We start from the raw sequence: 20,847 nt of genomic DNA on the forward strand, positions 1-20,847 counted from the left end.
GACTTCAAAGACTATTTTTAAGGCTTCTCACCTGCCAGCATCTTCAATGCAGCATTAAGCCACATCAAAAGGTCACTTTTTGAAATGCTGATAATTTGCTATTTAAAACCTAAAATATTTCTGTAGAACAAATTGATGATTGTTTCACCCCTGAGTCATTATTTAAGCAAGCAATGTTTGGAGCTCACAGAGGGCACCCAAAAGAGCCAGATTGGCTGGTTGCTGTGTATTCAGGTGAACTGGGTGTTCCACGTGCCCTGGTCCCTTCACCAGTGCTGGGTGTGTTGTTTTCTTTCCACCTGGGCTCCAATCAATGCGGGGCTGGCGGCTTTTCATTAGCTGCTCCTGCTCCCACGGTAATGTTGGGATTGCAGAGCCTGCTGGCAGTCTGTAACTTCCCCAGGTGCCCTGGAGCTCAGCAGCCTAAGCTGATTGACTCAGTTAGAGCCCCAGTCCCTAACAGCAAATGCAATCAATAAATCTTTGTTGGTAAATAATTGCTATCGAACAGAGTTTTAATATAAATTTATGAGTGGTGTTTTATCACAGCTTGAGGCTACAGCAAGCCACTGAGTGATGGATTTCAGATCACACTTGCATTCATTACATTAACTTTGTAAGTTATTTAAAGCTTGTACACTTAACATTGCTTTTGGCTTGCAATGACCTCCTGGGAGTAGACGTAGCACACACATTACTAATGGAGAGCTGGCTCTGTTCGCTCCCTGGATCCTCCAGCAAACCCAGGGACTGAGCTCCATGCACTCCACTTGGAGCCTTTTTCCTCCAGCACCTTAAAACCACAAGCTGAAGGACTCACCATTCCTCCCTGAAACAGATTTGCAGTTTTGGAGGGAAGTGGTAAAAAAAAAGAAAAAAGAAAAATTAAAAAAGGCGATTTGAGGTGTGAAGTTCTTCTCGGTTTGTGTGGAAATCAGAGGTGTTAAATTCTTAGTGTTGAGTCTGGAGGCTCTGGAGGTGCACCCAACTGCCCATGGGGGGCTGTGAGAAATTAAAAATTTCATACAAGTTATGGAAAATAGCATCATCCAATTAAAAATTATTTGAGGCAGGGATTATTTAGACCAAAATAATTGGTATTTGGAATAGAAGATTTACTTAGGCTCTTACTGCATAGCTTGGGGACTCAATGGGATTTTTCCAGTGTGCTGTGTCTATGTGGGGACCTGTTTGGCAGTGACTGGGGACGTGCCCAAGCTGCCTTGGAGGTACCAGGGGTCTGTAGGAACCCCTGGATTTCATTTCCTCAGCACAGGACCTGATGTGGCTTAAATGTAGCCATGATGTGACTGAAGCAAGGAGCTTTTTTTTTTTTTTTTTTTTTTCTTTTAAATAACATTTCCTGTCATGTGGGCCATTTTTTTAAAGTGTAGCTAACGTTAAAGTGCATTTATAACTGATCTAAACTCTGATTCTAAGACCGTTTCTCCAGACCATTCTATAAAATTACCACAAAGTGGTGGCCTTGGGGATAAAGACTGTGGTTTATATGGGCTGCTTTGCTTTATAGCACTTTAAGTTAGCTCCTTGTTTTCACAGCAGTTTGCTCTCCAGGTACTTCAGGATACTTTTAATTATCACATAACGTGAAAATGATTCTGTTTGCCAAAGGAATGCCTGAAGAAAATGGATTGGGAAGTCTGGTTTGTGTAGCTAGGCACAAACAGGTCCATCATCCCTATTCAGTTCTGAGCTGGGCGGGTTGGTTTTTGTTTGGTTTTTTTTTTTTTTTTTTGTTTTTTGTTTTTTGTTTTGTTTTTTTTTTTTTACATCAAAGCACAGAGTTCTGCTTTAAAAATATGGTAAAACCTCTTTTTGAATAATTTTCTTCATTCAGATCCAAAACTAGAATGTCATAATCCGTACTTAGATAGTAGCAAAACTTTAAGTAGTAAAAATCACGACCGTGGTAGATTTTTACTCTTTATTGAGATTATAATTGACACGAATTGAAAATTATGTAAGTAATGACATGTTTTCTGTATAGCAAAGGGGCAGTTAAAAGGTTATGAAATATGTACATTTCACTGGCTTCAAAACTTGAAAAAGAAGGCAAAGGGAAAAAAGAAAATCCCCATTGTGATCCTTACTGCTTTTTCCCCATTAGAAGGTCTGAAGAACAAACCAGTGCAGAGAAACAGTAATTTTTGATCCCCATGGCACAGCACTAACTAGAATTGGGTCCCCCTAAACACCAGTGCTGTGCTGCAGGTGAGGTATGAAAGATGGGAAAGGTGAAGAGACAGATCACCTCCTATAGACAAACAGGAGAGTCAAAGGCAGAAATAAGCTTTCATTTTTTAATAGAAGAAAACAACGTCTCCAAGCGCCGGCAGGCAGTAATTGGGATGAGCAGGAGCTTTTGTGAGGAGGCGTTTCAGAAGCCCCGTTCTCCTTGAAAAAGTTTGAGTTCTAGCAAGGAGCAGAACAAAAAAAATACAGACATGTGACCAACAGAGAGGCAGAAAGTTGGGAGTTTGGATCACTGTGGTGTTCAGTGTCCAGCAGGAGCTTTCCTTTGTGGTCCCACCATGGAGTGTGTTGGGAAGGGCTCTTCTCTGAAGTTCTGCTCCAGCTGTGTGGCCAGGAGCAGGGCTTCTACTTGAGTGGAGCTGACCTGTGTCCCCTCCTGGCTTTGGGATAGGGTCTGCAGAGGGATCACTTCATAAAGCTGCAAGTTAAATGGGAAAACAAACAGTGGAACTCATTTTCAAGGCTTAAACCACTTTTAACAAGAACGCCATGGAGTTGGAAGTGCCGTGCTTGGTAGGGCATCTTTCTGTGTTCTGTTTTCCCTTTATTTTAATTGGCTTGTACAATGAGAAGGGGAAAACTTGTTTTATAGGGATTAGGGAGCTGAAGTTTTTGATGGGTGGATTCCTGGTTGGGATTTATTGCAATGGGTATGTGTCCACTTTGATCAGAGCTAGATCTGTGACACCAGTGTATCCCTGTGGTGGGTACTGAGCATGGGATTTCCACTGGGCATTCCAGTAAGGCTTTGCACAACCATAATACTGTCTGGATCCATTAGGAACCGCCTTCTGGCTTGGGTTTGGAAATAAAAATTTCCTAAGGAAGTGCATTCTTCATTTACTACCTGGAGTGTTGTGCAGCACATGGTATTTTATTTTGCAAAGTGAATTTCGGTTTCGCAGCTGAGAACAGGTCAATGTACAGTAGCAGCTCCTGTCTGTTGGAACACAATGATGACTTTTAATCTTTGCTGTTCATGAGAAGTTATGGCTGCCCCAACCCTGGAAATGTTCCAGGACAGGTTGGACAAGGCTTGGAGCCACCTGGTCCAGTGGAGGGTGGCCCTGCCCATGGCTGGGGCTTGGAACTGGATTTTAATGTCTCTTCCAGCCTGAACCCTTCTGGGATTCTGTGATGGTTGTCATTCATCCCTGACTGAATATGGTGGAAAGGTGATTAACTTTTCCCACCTCCTTTCTTCTCCAGTCACACCTCTGTCATTAAATTATCCAGGATTTACTTGAAACACTTCGTATTTGCTCTGGTTTTGTTATGTTACTCTTGCCTGGGATTGGGGTTTCTTTTGCTGGAATGAGGGGTTTCCATGGTGGTGTCACCTTTGTGCAGTGGGAATGAGAACACAGATGTGTGCTCTTCCGTGGGCAAGGAATCCCCAAGAGATGCTGGAGGAAGAGGCCCACACAGCAGATCCTCCCTCATCCTGGGCTCACCATTTATTTTATAGGATAAGGAAATGCAGAGCATGGTGTCTTCATCAGCTAGGAATCCATGTGGGTCACGCTAAAATGTACTTTCCTGAGGCATGGAATTCAAGGAAAAAGAGAGTTTTTCTACCCACTGGACAAAGCCAGTGGAGGGAATGTGCATTGTGGGAGAGGCAGGGGAAAGAGTGTCACTTGCAGGAGAAAGCCTGTCATAAAATGCTCATCTGGAAATGCAATTACTCTTCTCTCTGTCTGTGTCTTAGGAAGTTGTGTGTCATGTGTGTTTGTTTGTGTGGTCGTTTCACCTTTTCTCTCTCTCTCCCTCTCCAGGGGATGCTGCTGAAGCGGAGTGGCAAGTCCCTGAACAAGGAGTGGAAGAAGAAGTACGTGACACTGTGTGACAACGGCGTGCTGACCTACCACCCCAGCCTGCACGTGAGTACCCCCTGCCCTGGGAGCCCCAGCCCTGACAGCAGGGTCAGCCACGCCTTTGCTGGGACCACTGTGCTTCCTCTCTCCTCATTCCCCTCCCTCTCAAGGAATCATCACCTGGAGTGAAACTCCCTGCTGCAAGTCGGAGTGCGCTCCAGTTCCTCTGACTCCACTGGGACTGGGGCTTCCTTGCATCCCAAGAGGCTGCTGGAACTGTTTAAAGCCTTTATTTTCTGTTCATTCTTTTATGGGCTTGTTGTTGATCCCAGGGTTAAAAAACAAGTGCTTTACAAGAAAAAGTTTCCTAGGGGTAGTAAAGAGTGTGGAGAGGTCTTTGTCAGTGTGCAGGGCTGTGGTTTATCCAGGAGAATTCTGAGCAGCTTTTTGGACATGGCATAGCCATTAAAAACTGTTCCATACAACTTTTCCATGTTGAGGCATCTGTTCCTGTCCCAAGGATGCTGCCTGTCCCTCAGAGCGTGTGGTGCAACTCCTAGTATGGATTTGGGGGTGGAAGGAGCTCAGAGATCCCACTCAGGACTAGACTACCCCAGAAATCATGGTGTGACCCTCACCAAGGTAAAATATATATTATACATATATATAAAGATAGATAGATAGATAGATAGATAGATAGATAGATAGATAGATAGATATGTGAGATATATGGATATTAGATATATAGATATATATATACCTACCTACATATATAAATATATAAAAATAAATAAAATATATAAATATAGAAATACAGAAATATATACATGTATGTGTGGTTTTATATAATATATGATCTTGTATTTTATCATCATCCCACATAAGCAAATCAGAGGGTTGCCACTGGTAATGTTTTTAGGACCAGTTGTTTCTAAACCTATTGGTGGCATCTTCAGCTCCTGGGCACTTTTGCATTAAGGAGTGAAAATCAAGGTTTTGATGCATTTTCTATAAATTCTGGCATTTACAGACCTGCACCTGGAACTGGCAGGAAACTTCTGCTTTACATGGGTGGTGTCTGAGGAGCATGGAACCCTAGAATGATTAAGTTTGGAAAGCACTCTTAAGATTATCCAGGCCAGCTAGAGCCCTGCACTAAACCACATCCCCAAGTGCCACATCCATGTCTGGCCACTGATGCTGTGCTTGCCCCTACTTGCTGTTCCCTGTCTGTGGAATATTAGCACTTTTTCCCTGCCTTGACACAAGATTTTATGGTCTCAGGTCCTGCCATAATGATGGTTTGTTCTGGTTTCTGATGTGATGTCCATGTCTCTTAAACATATATGTGGTAAATTAGATGACAAGTAGCTTCAAGGCATTGCTGCTTCCCATCAGAAACCTTGTCCCTCAGCCCCGGTGTTCCGGAGCAGGGTTTTCACTGCTCCTTTGTGTGATGGAGTTCACGTCTTTCTGCCCAATTTGGTCACTTTTAGTGCCTCTAAATGTGACTAATTCTGCTGTGAAGTAGCCCTGAAACACCCAAATTTGTGTGTTGGCATTGCTCCCAGAAGGGAAGCACGGATTCTGCGTGCCCCACCTGAATGTGCCTTAGCTTGTGCTGGTCATCAAGCAAGGAGGAGGCTGTTGTGTGTGCCCTGGCCCCTTCCTGGCTGCTGGAAAAGGCTCTTTGTTCCTGGCAGGGCTGTGCACGTGTGAGTTTTCCATTGCTCTGGCAGACAATGGAGAAACTTCTCCTCTGCAGGCTCCCCCGGAGCTGCAGCATCGCCCCCAGAGTAAGAATCCACTGAGGTTACACGTAATTACTTTGAGATTAGAGGTAAATCCGTCGGAGATTAGAGAGAATCCATTTAAAGAAGAAGTAATTACCAGCCTGTAATTGTTTCCCTCTGTCCTCCACCGTGCCTCCCCACCCCAAGAAGAAGGTGCTGGGTTCGGTGTTGCTGTTTCCTCCTTGCGTGGATCAGCCGGGTTTGTGAGGGAACCACAGATATTTTCAGTCAGTCACACTCCCAGTACACTTTGTACTAAACTTTGTTGTCAGGAATGTCACAATTTCTTCTTGGGGATTGCCAGGTGAGAGGCTGTTCCCCCAGACAGAGCTGTGATACTGTGTTTCTGGTTTGGTTTTGCTGGGTTTTGTTTGTCATTAATTTGTTCCTTTTTTTCACAAGAAAGTGATGAATTTTTAATGATGTGCTTGCATTGCTGTCTGGGATAATTTCTTACATTATTTTGAAAAATCAGGGCCTTATTCCTACCAAGTTTCCCATTAAGTAGCAGTGAAGAAAAGAGCTTTTGTTAGCCATCTAAAGTCAGTTTCCTAAACTTGTGCAAAGCCTAGCTCTAATCAGATTTGGGTTGTTTCAAATGTGCAGATCACTTCAGTTAATCAAAATGTTGCCCTTTTCATTCTGGAGTGAATTTTTAATTGCAGTGAAAGGTGGGCTGGCCTCTAGTGGTGGCAGAAAAAGGAAATTTAGGAGATCATTTGGTTTGTCCAGCCTGTGGTTTGAGTCAGAGCCTAACACCTGGTGTTTGAAGGGCCAATTACAGTGTTTAGTGGCTGATAGTGAGCACTGTGTTAAATATTGCTCGGGGTTTGGCCACAGGTGGATCAGTTGTCTCTGCCAGATGCATTCGGTGGCGGCTCGGGCACGAAGCAGTGGTTTAAACATAGAAAATAGGTACTGCAGAATCCAGCCCTGACATCCTCCTTGAAAGCATTGCCTGCAGAATGAAAGGTTTTGGGGAGGGGAGGGAAAAATCAAATTAGGTCCTTTCTTTCAGAGGAGGTGTCCCCGGGAGGGTCAGGCCTGTTTGGCAGGGCAGCGTGCAGAAATGAGCGCGGCATTGTGCCAGCCACACGAGTGACTCCTAGTGCCACCAGGTTGATGTTTGACACAATAGCGAAATCCCTCTCGTTTCTTTTCAAGAAAGTGGGGGGAGAAGAAAATGGGGGAAGAAAAATATGTGTACATAAGCACCCTACTGTTTCCTGACTTGGTCGTGTCAGGTTTTTTCAAGAGCCTCAAACCTTCCCGTCCCTTGGGACGCCGAGGAGCTCTGCCGATAGAAAATGGTTGGGGATAATGAGAGAGAACTTTGACCCTCAGGCTTCAAAGTTCACCAGAGCTCCCTATTCATCTTGGGCTTCTGGAGCAGAGCCGTGGAGTGGATCACTAAAATTCTGGCCGGCAAATTCCCTGTCAGCCTCCCCAAAGGGCCCCGGGGGAATTTGCCGATGCATCTCCTGGCTTTTTAATGGCGGGATGCTCCCGGAATGCATTCACCAGCATACCTGCTGGGCAGCACTGCTTTATCTGAGCCTTCTCCTGATGAATAGCTGATGTCTCACCACTGGCTGCCTGCCACAGGGTGCCAGCGTGCCACAGGTCAGCACGTGACAAAGCTTTAGCTGTGGATGTCCCTTCTCTGCTCTTGTATCTTCACCGTTGCTGCGCCTCGGTTATGAAAAGAAGGAAAGGGGGGAAAAGGCTGAAAACAGCTATTTTTTGGTAAGGGCAGTTTTCCCCTTTTATGTTTAGTTTGGTTTAGATTTAATTTCAAATAAAGGCTCAGTGCTGGGGCACCTTGTGGGGGAAGAAGGGCTTCTTAAATACATGAGAAGGAAGGTGTGATGCCCATCTCCAACACATTGGGTACACAAACCCCATGTATCTACACAGCAAGGTTGGTGTTTGCTGGCTGCAGCCTTTAACCTTCATCTTCACTGGTCTAGTGTGATGACCTGGGGATTGTAAACATGAGCGGGGGGGGAAATCCAGCCTTACCTCCATGAGGGATGTGTGGATTCACCTGGTTTGCTCAATTCATCTGACAGTAGCCACAGTTCCAAATTCTCCCTTAAATACAGTGCTGGCTGGCTCAGCAGCCCATGTAAGCATTAGCAGTGTTGTTCTATCCTCAAATATATTGGATTTTTTTTTTTTTTTATAAAGGCAACATTTCAGCCTGATAAGGAGTCAGATCCAACACTAGGCTAAACTTGGCAGAAAAGCTTCAGCAATACATTATATGACACGTTCTCTTGGAAGACCCTACAAACACTGTAAAATTCCTTTAAGGCTTGAGGTGTTGTTTGAGCTTTCTCTGCTTGGCCATTTCCTCCAGAAAAAAGCAGATGATGAAAAGCAGGAGGCTTCAGAGAATGTCCTCTCTGTTGGTATCTGGAAGTGTTGTAGCTCCATGCACTTTTCTCAGTCCCGGCATTTCTCTCAGAGCTGCAGTTGAAATTTTTGCTACCAGCTCTTGTGATTTTCCTGAACTATTTGGAAACAGAAAGCCTGCTTGCAAATGCAGGATCCCATCTGCCCTCATCCTTGAAAGCAGTGTGCTGTCCTGTGTGGCCAGTCAGCCCCCAGAGCCTGGTGCTGCTCTTCCCATTAGGAATATCCCCCACGGCCATCATTGCAGCTCAGCCTTATTTCCAGGTTCTGTTACCTCAGGCAGTTCAATAGCTCTGAAGTGTATTGTTTGTGTTGCTTTAATAAAAATATTCATGCTCATATATTATCGTGTATGTCCATTTTTTCCCCTGTTTTTGCTCTGAAGGAATGTAAAGCTGGATATTGGCTGGCTCTGAAGGGCCTTTTAACTGGCATTTCCTGTCAACAAGTAATCCTCAAATCAGCCTTGGGTAAAGAGAGACTTGGACTGACAAAAGGACCCTAGAAGTACTCAAGGCCAGGCTGGAGAGGGTTTGGAGCAACGTGGGGTAGTGGAAGGTTCCTGTCCATGGCAGGGGGGTAGAACAGGGTGGGCTTTAAGGTCTGTTCCAACCCAAACCATTCTGGGATTCTGTGTTACTTTTCACGTGTGGTGTGGCTCTCCCTCCTGAGAGAGCAGTGATCAAAACATATCCTGCAGCTTGAGTATTGATGAAGATTGATCCAAAGCTTTATTGTAGTTACTATTGCATCCATTGGCATGCCTAAAACATTGGTTAGAAGAAAATTAATGATAGGAACAGTTAAATATGAGTATAGTAATTTTTGATTTTTATAAAGTGCTGTAGCTGTACAGATCACTCAGTCACTTTTGAGCTTATTGGAAAACTTCTTTATTGTCTTATTCTGAAAGATGTAATGGAGTGAAGATAAATTTGGGAGAAAGATATAAAACTGAATATCACAGAAGCACAGAACATCCTGGGTGGCAAGTGACCCACAAGGATCTGTCCAGGCCTCTGTGCCCTCGAGGGAGTCAACACTCAGTAGTGTGGCAAACACAATTGTGCTTCGGCAGAGCTGCGCAGGCTGGAGCAAACACACATTTCAGTGTCAAATCTGCCTGCTCCTTCTTCAGAAAGTCAAGGGAAATTCTGAGGATCAGAATGAGTTGCAATTTAAAAGGCAAAAGCCAAGCTAATAATTAATCAGGGGGGTTTATAAAATTAGAGCTTCCTGTCCAGCCGAGCTAACTGCTGTGGGTATAAATGCTTCATAAATTACTCAGGATGGTAAAACTCTGGTTTGTCTTTTACAGCAGCTCTTGTTACAAAGGCTGAATGAGAAGTGAAGTGCAAGGGGAAGAGTTTTCTTAAAATTTTATTCAGATAAGGGATCCATTTGCAGAAGGACCAACATTTTGTTGCTGTTGTGTTCCAAGTCTTGCCCTGACTTCCTCCCCTGCTCCTGCAACACTGATGGAGCTGATTAACACCACGCTATAGATACAGCCAGTGCTTTTTATTACTGAAATGTAATGTTCTTAATTCCCAACATGAAGCAAACAGATTCATGACGGCCTTCCTTTTGTCAGGACAGAGCGCTTTAGGGTGATCAGTGTTTTCCAGAACGCGTTCCCATTCCTCTGTTCTCCTCAGAAAATAACATTTCATGCCTTTCCTTCAGATTAACTGTGTATTATGAAGCTGAATGATATTATGGCCATGTTTATATGCGAGAGGGGGGACAGCTAATTCCCGAGGACCATTTGATGAATATATTCCACTGTGGCTCATATCCCGACGATCCGTCCGCGGCTCAGGCCCTTCCTGGGAAAAGCGGTGAGGCCGAGGACTTGGGGAGACTTGTGGGGTTTTTTTTTTTGTTGTTGTTTCTTCTTAGGTGTGCCCGTGGCCCCACACGGAAACCAATCAAGGAGCGATTTATGTTCATTAAGGGCTTGTCAAAACTGAAAAATTTTCTAATCAACGGCGATGTGGCGGCGGCCCCTCCATGGCTGGGAGTGTCGCCTCGGCGGCAGCGGCTCCGTGCCTGTTACAACTCTAGGCTAGGAATCTGCTGATGATTACATTAGGCTAAGCTGCGAAGTAAATGAACCATGGCTTATTTAGGTGCAACTAGCTCCAGTGTAGTCCTGCCCCGCAGGGCACTTTATAGCATTTTATGGCTTTAAAATTAGTGTAGCTTCCCATTTGCTGCAGGGTGCTGCATGTTATGCCTTTGAACTCAATAAGCAAAGGGAAGGGGGCCTTTTGTTTTTTTCTTCTTCTCCCCCCTCCCTCCTTTTCTTCTTTTTGCAGTTTAGCAATTTTGTTTTGCATCTTTTCTAGACGGCGTTTTGCAATAAAAATGTCTGACTGCCACGGAGAGGCACAAAAGTCAGGGCTCCATCCAATTTCCCGGGCTGCTCTTGGTTTGGGGGGAAGAGGATTTGGTTGTTGCTGAGGGTGAACAATAGGTTTTGTGCCTCCAGTAGGTCAGCTCACAAAATTGGAATTGTCTTTCAAAAAATACGCTGCACACAGTCTTTAAAATGTCATCCAGAGGTGCAACCATAAACTTCCTTTTCCATAATAATTTTTATTACGCCTCAGATCAGGAAACATTATTTTAACCTCAGTAAGTGGAGCCTTAGGAGTGTTATGTCTGATTGAACAGTGGGGGAAAGCAAAATGAAGGTGTTTTTTACAGAATCACAGAACAGTTTGGGTTGGAAGGGACCTTGAAGCTCATCTTGTTCCACCTCCCTGCCATGTCTTCCGCTATCCCAGGCTGTTCACAGCCCCATCCAACCTGGCCCTTGGACACTACCAGGGACAGGTTAGAAGCTCATCATCTCTCAGTGGAAACCAGGCACAGAACTGGGGAGGATTCTTAGCCTGGACCTGTTCCTAGTGATGGAAAAACAGGCTTTTGAGAGATTGGAATAGCTGAAAAGGACAAAAAAGTGTGCTATTCATACCTGTGTACCATTATAGCCTTGGAAAGTCACTGCTCTTGGAGAGTCTCTCGTTTCATATGTGGTGCATTGGAAGAGGGTGGCAGTGGGACAGATGGAAGAAACACGGGGAGACTCTAGGAAGGAGCAGATATTATTTTAGATTTTAGTGTTGTGACACGTGGCTTGTCCCGAGGTGAGTGGTTTCAATGTGAGCTTGGAAACCCCTTTGCCCACGGTGAAACTATAACCCCTGTGAAGGCTTTCTCCCTCTCCACCACCCTTGTGTTATTTGAAAACCCTCAAACTCCGTAATGTTTTTTATATCCATGCTTTTGATAATCTAAGACATGTCTTTAACTTAGGATGGCTCTAGAGCACAAGGACAAGGGGGAATGGCTTTAAGCTGAAGGAGGGTAGATTCAGGTTGGATATTGGGAAGGAATTCCTCCCTGTGAGGGTGGGGAGGCCCTTGCCCAGAGAAGCTGTGGCTGCTCCATCCCTGGAAGTGCTCAGGGCCAGCTTGGATATAGGCATCAAGCTGGAGCCACACATGGCCTGGGTTCAGCTTGTGGCCCTTGGTGGAGTCTCTTTGAAATCATTGTGACGTGTAGCTGTAAATTCAACAACTGCTGGCATTCAAAATCCAAAGAGCCCCCCAAAACGGGGGTGTCACTTTTGGATAGGTCTGTTTAGAAAACATGATCATACCCGTTTGCTCAATTTGCATGTCTGAAAGGCTCCTGCTCAGTTAATTGGTTAAATTAATTTCTGCTGTTGTAAACAGAGAGCTGCTGTATTAAGAGCAGAACTAAAGTAATTTTACTTTACATTATTCTGTGTCGTGGCGCATCGTTCCTTTCTTACTCAAGGCAATTCATTTTGTGGGGCTGTCAAGTGATATTTGGCGTCATCTTCAGTCAATGCAGCTTTTTTGATTTTCCCCTGATATTTTAACAGTTTATTTAGTCCTGTAGATAATGGTCAATGGCCTTGAGTAGTCAAATTAACACCTCGGTGGCGCCGTAGCGGAGCGGTAACCCGGGGAGGAAAAGGGATGAGAATCGACGCGGGGAGCGCGTTTTGGGGGATTATGGATTGATGGATGCCGAGGCAGCGTCGCCCAGCTCTGACTAAGATGGAGCTGCCACTTAGTGCTGACTGCAGGCCATGGCCTGCCTGGTGTCTCAGCAGCTCCAACGGAGCCGGGATGGAGACCTTGGGTAGCCCTTGGATCCCGGGACCAGCGGAACATTCCCCCAGCCGCCAGAACCACAGACCCATTGGATTCAGTCCTGTAATTCCTGGATTCAGTCCTGTAGGGATCTCTCTGGGACATGGCTGGTGTCCCCCCTGCCCTGGGAGGAGGGGGAGCCGTGTTAAGCCGTGCTGCTGCGAGCCCCGGGTCCCCCTGCCACAACTCTCAATTGCTAGCAGGTTTCTCTCACTGCACCTCATTTGCATCTGGGACATCAATTAGCATGTTTGTTGAGGCTAATTGAATGAAACTCAATCATAGCTCTTAATTGCTTGACTATGTGAAAAGAAATCACATTAATGCAGCTAATTAAGTGTATGGCAATAGATGCAACATAATTAGGAGTGAAATGTAAAAAACAAGCGACGTGGAGGTGCGAGCGCAGGGTGTGGGGGATCGGGGCGCCCGCATCTCCTCCGTGCCACATGTTTGGGGAGGGGTCCCTCTGCTTTGCTGCTGGCTTTAATTTTTATTTTTCTTATTATTTTTTTCCCCCTGCCTTGCCGAATGATGAACGTGGACAAGTTGAGAAGAAAAATGCAAATGGATTCGCAATTACTAGTTTTTCAAGCTGTTGAGGGGCAGAAGATGGCACGTCTGGGGTGGCCCACTGTTGAGTGGGCTCTAGGGACTTGTTAAGTGCTGTTTAAAAGTACTTGGCTTTGAATTACCCTCATGCCTTGTTAAAGGGTTTTTTTCCCCTTTTTTTCTCGGATCAGCATTTTCTACAACTAACATCTTGGGGAGTTATCCCTGTACCATTTGCATATCAAAATCCAGTTTGCTGTCTTCTCTTTAACACAGCATATTCCAGATGACAGCAAGACCCTCATCTGTTCTAATCTGATCAAACCCTCCATTGCGCTTCTGAAGCCCCGGCGTCATTTTGTAGTTTGAACTTTCATTCCCCGAGCGAGCGGGGATCTGACGGGGCTGGGAACGCTGTCCTTGCCCTCCCCTCCTCGGGGAGACCCGCAGATTATCGCTGTGCACCCTGCCCACGATGAAAGGGCCTTTATTATTTACATTTGATATATCCCCATAAATATTTAAGCTGACATTAATACCTACCCGGCATCTGTTGTCGTTCGGGCGCTTCGCTCTGACGGCGGCCGCAGCGCGCGTCGGTTTTGTGTTTGCCAACGCTCCCTCAAGTGGTTTTGTGGCTCACCTCAGCCTGGTTTGCACCCAGCTAAAAGACCTTTAACAACACCCTGCCACACCTCAAGTTGGGAAATCACACCCAGTCTTCGTCTGAGCTGGATCCAAAACCCCCTTCTCCAGCTGAAGTTGGTTGTACATTAAATAAAACTATTGGAAAAGAGCACGTGCTGAGGTTTAGTCACTCTCTGATTAAACCTCACTTTACAGCCCACAAGCAATAGATGCTCAATTATCTTCTGTTTATTGTATTTTAATTTGTGAAGAAGTGACACCTGAACAAGAAAGTTCTGCCAAGCTCATGATTTATGGATGAAAGGTGTTTGTTCTCTAGCACCTAGTAAAGGAATTTTCCTGAGTGGATTGCCTTTGTTTTTCTCTTGGCAGCAGAGCTCTGTGTCCTCTCCCCACTAATTGTTCAGACCCCACCTTTTCCTGTTAATAATTCTCAGCTTGGGAAAAGTAAACTACCGTGATGGCTTAGTTTAAGGGTTTTATCACTGATTTCTGTTAACTAGGAAGAAATTATTGCTGGTCCAGATTTTTGATGGGTTTTGAGCAGAATAAATAATTTGTGTTGTAGGAACTGCCAAAGGTGAAAGAATCTTGATGAGGGAGCAATCAGCTGCCTGGATTGTGGCAGCAGGGTACAGATTTTGGGTAAATTCAGGAAATCTCTTGTGAAGTAGGAGCCTAGATCTTCTCCCACCCACCTCAAATCGCTGTTTTTCCCTTAATCCCAGAGTCCTGGACTGGTTTGGGTTGGAAGGGACCTCAAAGCTCTTCTCATTCCATCCCTTGCAATGGGCAGGGACACCTTCCACTGTCTCAGGTTGCTCCAAGTCCCAATGTCCAGCCTGGTCTTGGAGACTCCCAAGCATCCAGGGGCAGCCGCAGCTTCTCTGGGCAGCCCAGATATCTTTTTGTGCAGTGCTCTTGCCCCTTTTCACCCCTGATTTTACTCTCCTGTGCTGCCCCTCTTGCATGTCCTTTTTAAGAGAGTGTCTCTTTTGTTCCTTTTCATGTTCTCATAGTTTTTCCAGTTTCAATTATTTTTTTCTGGAATGTGAGTGCTCACAGCCCAGTGTACCAGGAGATGAGAACTCTGGTGTCTTGTGTGCTGGCTTTAACATTCACCATCTCTGCTGGACATAGCTGTGCTGGTGTATCCCAGGATCAATTTGCCCTCTGATAAAAATACCCATGTCCATTTGCTTTAGTTTGTTTCCCCTTTGTGGGCTCTCCAAGCAAGAATTGGCAAAAGCCTTTTCCACTTCTGCCTCCCAGTGTTTGCTCTAATCAGATGTAATTTGCATTATTTTTTTCCCCTTTGATGATGTTTTGTGTAGGTGCAGGAAGGGTCGTATTCTAAGGAAACAATGTTGAAATGACTGAAACCTTCCCTGCTGGTGCCCTTTTGTAATTTTGGTGCCTGCTGACCCATTCCAGCCAAATTTGAGGGAGAAAGAGATGAGGGCATGAAACACTGGCAGAGAGGAGACACAAGTGAATGTGCTCAGGAGGGGCACTCAGCCTGGTCTTCTCCTCATGTTTGGGACCTTTGGCTGGTGAATTCCCACACGTGGCTGTGTTGTGAATCAGCTCTTATCCAGCTGGAAGTTGGAGGATCCGTGAGAAAGCTCCAGACTTTTGGGGTTAATGGTGAGAAGTGTGGAAGGGATTATCAGGAACATGGAAGGAATGGGAAAACCATATGGTGGGTGCTGGCAGAGGATGTAGGGCCAAAGCCTTGTGAAAGCAGCTTTGTTAATTCTGTTCATTCTTACAGAACTTCCTGTCTGATGTTGTGTTTTGGGGTTTTGCCCTCTCTCTCTGCAGGACTACATGCAGAACGTTCACGGAAAAGAGATCGACTTGCTGAGAACCACTGTGAAGGTCCCAGGGAAGAGGCCACCCCGAGCCACATCAGCCTGTGCCCCCATCTCCAGCCCCAAAACCAACGGCCTCTCCAAAGACATGAGCAGTTTACACATCTCGCCAAATTCAGGTAAGGGAGCACCTTGCTAGGGGAAAAAATGGGAGAAAATCTGCATTCCCAGTGTTTGTAGGGAAGTACCATGAACAGCTGGGGTAGGGATGGATATCTCTCCATAACTGGAGGGGTTCCTGGGCAGGCTGGTGGTGCTCGGAGCAACCTGGTATTGTGGAAGGTCTCCCTGCCTGTGGTAGGGAGTAGAATTAGTTGAACTTTAGGATTCTTTCCAATCCAAACCATTCTGGGATTTACAAACACACTGATGTGGAAGTTTTTAAGCCCTAACTGCTGATCGGTTCCCCACGAGACATTCTGAGTTTCTGGGTAGCCTTCAGTGTCTGTCTTTGTGTATTTGTTACCCTGTACTTGCCAAAGCCCTTTGTAATTTCACAAGCATTAACATATGGGAGGAATCTACCATCTCTTATCTAATTCTTAGGAAAAGCAAATGCTGTATGATCTGAAAGGGCTTTTTATGGCTTCCTGGTGAGATCCACAGCCCTTCTTTACACTTTTGGAAAGTCAGTATTATGCATTCATCTAACAGCACAATTCTTCTGTGGAAAGCTTTTTAATTTATTGGTGGAAGTGGTTTATAGCTCCTTCTGAGCTCTAAACAAAGATGTTTATTGTTTGCTGAAGCACTTGTCCATACAGCTAAGTGGATTTTAAAAAATGGCATTAAGGGAAAACATTTGAGACAATTTATCTTGTAAAATGCACAGCTTGTACAAAACTCATAATGGTCTAGTGGAAGTTCTGTCAGCATGTTTGGGATGACATCCATAAAGTGCCAAGTGCCTTTTGCATTTATGGATAACATACACACCTCCTGCATGTGCCAGCAAAACCATCCCCACACTCCTGTCCCTGTGCAAAACCCACTGGGATGAGCAACCCTGGGATTCCTGGATATTCAGGTGTCTTCTCTTGGATAATAATAATTATCTGTCTCATGCTTCATAGAATCAGGCTGGTTTGGGTTGGAAGGGACCTTAAATAACATCTAATTCCAACCCCCCATCCTTCAAGCCAAGGTGTAATTTCCTGCTTTTTTGAGACATTCCCCTTTATTAGGAGAAAACTGAGAAGTTTTTTTTCCTTCCAACTCTGAATGGTACTGTTTGAGGTGGGTTTTTAAAGTGGTGCCACTGAGCAGACACTCCTGGAGATCCCAGGCTGGGACCTGAGTAATCTGGAGCCGTGATTTCATCAAACCCTTTCTCAAGTTTTGACCTGGCACTGGCAGAGATCATAGGAGAAAATTATTCATGGTTGGGTTGGTTTTTTCCAGTTTACTATATAATTTAGATGTTTAGGTGTGGGGACTGCTTTGGTTTTCAATATACTTCCTAATTTGGGGAATGAAAGTGCTGGACTGAGTCAATAAACTGCAGGGGAGATGTTTAAATAAAGAGATTTCAGCTTTTAACACATTTGAACACAGTCAAAAATTACTTGATAGCTTCAGAAAAATAAGTTTCTGGAAACATATTTAGAAATATGTAAGAATTTAAAGTTTGTAGCATGGAATTTACGTGTTTTGGCATCTGCTTGGTTTGCCAGGTCAGAGGGAAACTTTCCCTGAGAGTTTGCAGTAGGCATCTCTCACTGTGTGTGTGTGTCCTGGCCAGCCTGAGGCTTGATCACACAAGTCAGTTATGCCAGAAATTCCAAATCCTAGGAAATTTAGATAGTGGATTTCAAATAACACTGTGGGAATAGTTGGAGCTTCTCTCTTCCCTCTTGGCTTCTTCATCCTCTTGCTTAGAAAAACTGAAAGACTTTCCTGTTGTTGATGTCTGGTCAGCATCTGCTGCTTGTTATTGGCTTAAAAGCAAACATAAAAAGGAGCTACTCATCAGTTAAGAATTACTAAAAAGAAAGAAAATAAAGAAAAGAAGGTCACTGTCCCAAACTGTGCCTGCCTTCTTCATCTGAGCTCTGATGTGGTCAGGGACAGTAGGAGATGGGTGGGAGACCTGTAGGTACTTGGGGCTGAGTTCTGGAGTGGCAGGAGGACCCCTGGAATATCTGCAGTTATCTGCCACACAGCTCAAAACACATGGAAATCATCCCTTGCAGGCTGTGCTGCTGCCTCAGAGCTTCCCCTCACTTGGTACTGCTGGGAAAAGTGGTGTCTTGAGCCTGTGTGGTGCCTTAAAATAGATCACAGGGCTGAATTGTCACTTACTGGTTGTCACTGGGAGGTTTTTGTACACAGCTCTGCCACGTGGAAGAGGTTTGGACCAAACAGGAAGAATCAGCACTTTCTATTTTGATTTTTAGGCCTGTAAATTCACTATATTTTCTCTGCTTCACATTGCCTCATCCCCAAAAGTTAAATGCTGCTTGGCTTGGTTGGTGCTTTCATTTGACACTTAAGCACTGCTTGGAAGATGCCTCTTAAGGATGGATTTCCATGCCAACTTTGACAAGAAATCAATGGATTAAATGCCTACTTGATTTGCTGTAACTGATATCTTAAGTTCATATTTCAGCAAATAGTCTTCTCTGAGTGTAATGTCTTGTGATTCAACCACTCTTCTGATCCCACCATGGTCTGTGAGGCAGCAGAGCAGCTCGAGCTCCTCCTTCTCCTCATCCCCTTCCCTCTCTGAAGCCTTTTTGGACCTCAGTGATGGATCAGACACCTTGAATTTCCTCCCACGTGGGAGGGTCTTTCCCAAGAAAAGGTGCTTCCCATAACAGTGCTGTGAGCAGAATAGAGGGAATGAGGCTGATCAGGGCAATATTGGGAATTTGGGAAGGACAAACTCAGTTCTTTGGCACAAACTCAGTTCCAGTCCTTGAGAGTTTCTGTTTCAGAGATGTAAAAAAAAAAAAAAAAAACCAAAAAAAACCACCTTTATGAAAATATATGAGTTAAAAAAACTCTGGATTACTCTTCCTTGCTGGGTTTCCACTGGCACAAGGGCTGGGAAAAAACACTTTTCCCTTAACATCAAGTCAGAGTCCATTGTCACAGTCATGGTGGGACAGTGAACAAACTGGAAATGAAACAGCAGCAGGAAAAAGGAATATTTTCTGTGCTCTGTCAGAAAGCAGGGAAAGGAGTAGAGGGTTGGGCTGCTCCTGCTGTTACAAAGCCAGGCACCTTGCCTGGAAAAAGGTTGACTTTGATTTGAAAACTGGTCTCTTCTTGGGTTCTTGGAGGTGCAGTTTGGGGTTTATTGTGTAAGGGATTCTGTGTGGCAGCTTCTCCCAAAAAATACAGAGAGATGCAGGGTTGTTATTTATGTTGTGTAGACTTCAAATACAGGTTGTTAACTGTGGCTTCAGGGAAGGTGCTCACACTTGTAAGCTAGCTTGGTAGGAATCTGTGAGCTGGGGAAATGGATGTTTATTCCCTTCAATCTAAAATTATGTCACTTCTGTGGTATTTTCAATCCAAGCTGACAAACAGTGGTGAATTAACTGAAATTTAAATTAAATTTACATGGCACTGAGCATCATTCTGTTGATGCAGCTCAGTTGGAAGTCCTTCAGAAAAGGGTAATTCTAGGACTTGCTCAGTTCCAGCTTTCTCTGAGAGCTGGGAGCAGGCCCAGAGTCCTGTCCATCCCACAGTCCTGTCCATCCCACTGGCCAAGTCCCTCTGCCCTTTAGGAGCTGGCTCAGCCTGGCTTTGGAGCCAGGAGTGGGTCCAGGTTTCATTCACTCCTGAATTGGGTTGGATTTGAGCTGCTTGACCTGAAGGTGAACTTATTCCTGAAATCTCTCCCAGGAGTCATTTATTTCTTCTCCTCTCCAAACAACCCAAAGCCAGAGCTGTAGCAAGAGCCACTGAAGTAGAAAGTTCACGACTAAAAATAGCTTATGGTGTAGAGATAAATTGTTTCCTGATTAACACTTCATTTAAATAATTTGGTGCTATTAAATTCCCTTAAAATGGTGACTGTACAGTATGTGAAGTATCCCAAAATGTGTTAGTTCCAGGGCCATCGTTAAGTGTGCTGAAGGTTGTTATCTGCTAACTGCTTGTGACATTTCAGATGCTGCAGGAATGGCAGCTCCACGTTCTTATCACTGTGAGGTTCCTGTCTGCCATTAATTGTGATCATCTATCAAATCCTTGGTGGTTCTTGTAGATCTTGTAATGACCTTTTTTAATTGGGGGGGTCACTGTGAGGATTCAGATGTTATGATCTGGTGATGAGTGACAATGCTTACCGAGCCAAGAGCTCAGAAGCGTGGGCAGTTTTCCCAAAGCCTGTGGATCTTGGGTGCCTTTGCAAATAAAAGCTGGACTGAGCCCTAAATTCTGGAATCTGCTCTGCTTGGAGGTGGCTGAGGGTGGCCTGGTGTGGTTGTTGGGAGTTGTCTGTCACTAGCTCTGCAGTCGGCGAGGGACGTGAGGTGACTTGGTGCGGAACGCTTTCCGCGCTTCAGCTCCAGCGCGAGCTTCATGCGCTTGCCACAGATCACAAATGCAAGTTTGGGACTTACTTTTGTCATCAATCACCCCAGTCAATTTTCCATCTGCGTGGCTTTGCTGTTGGTTCGGTGATATACAGCTGCAGCAGCAGGAAGGAGAAGTTTGCAGTTTGCTCGTTTCAAATGAAAAAAGCCCAATTTCGAGTGCATCCGAGATTTCCCTTTCATCCCACTAGAGGGGGATCCCTCAAGGTCATTTTCTCTGCTTCCTCTGGACTAGGATTTGCCCTTTCCAGAACTAGAGAAATACAAACTTTCACTGTTAGTACTCTCTATCCCTTAATAATGGGAGAAAAGGAGCAGGGCACATATTAGCAATAATGAAATAAATATTGGATAAAATAACTGCGTTAGTTAAATATTGAGAAAGATGAGTTTGCTGAGATTTTTCTCTTCAGGGGAAAAAAAGGAAAAATGAGCCGTCTGAGGATCCTTTCTCGAGGTGGGCAAACCCCTGATGCTGACGAGGTGGATAAAGGGTAGGGATGTGTCGTGGAGCTTCAGGCAGGTGACTGGAGCCTGCAGTCGGTGCCTGTTTCCCTCTGGATGAATTTCATGGCTCCGTGGTGCCGTATCCTGGATAAAATCCCAGATCTGCCCTGTCCACCCGATGACATCCTGGTGTCTTGACGGTCACAGGGCGCAGCACACACTGGTTGGATGTTCAGACCTCGGCAGGGCTGTCCATGCCTTTCCCCCCAGTGATTTTAAGG

General features: G+C 45.0%; 1 protein-coding gene across 9 annotated transcripts in view; it reads left to right on the plus strand.

The window, feature by feature from the left end:
* The window catches only part of AGAP1 (ArfGAP with GTPase domain, ankyrin repeat and PH domain 1), a 309,204-nt gene that overhangs the window by 179,496 nt on the left and 108,861 nt on the right, over positions 1 to 20,847 (plus strand). For all 9 annotated transcript variants that reach the window (XM_041464142.1, XM_041464145.1, XM_041464148.1 and 6 more), the window contains 2 exons: positions 4,053 to 4,157; positions 15,520 to 15,688. In XM_041464142.1, the coding sequence (XP_041320076.1) occupies positions 4,053 to 4,157; positions 15,520 to 15,688 (274 nt within the window). The remainder of the gene's footprint in view (positions 1 to 4,052; positions 4,158 to 15,519; positions 15,689 to 20,847) is intronic.

This window comes from Pyrgilauda ruficollis, unplaced genomic scaffold, assembly GCF_017590135.1.
Source record: "Pyrgilauda ruficollis isolate IOZ18807 unplaced genomic scaffold, ASM1759013v1 scaffold172, whole genome shotgun sequence".
In the NCBI taxonomy this organism is placed as follows: Eukaryota; Metazoa; Chordata; class Aves; order Passeriformes; family Passeridae; genus Pyrgilauda; species Pyrgilauda ruficollis.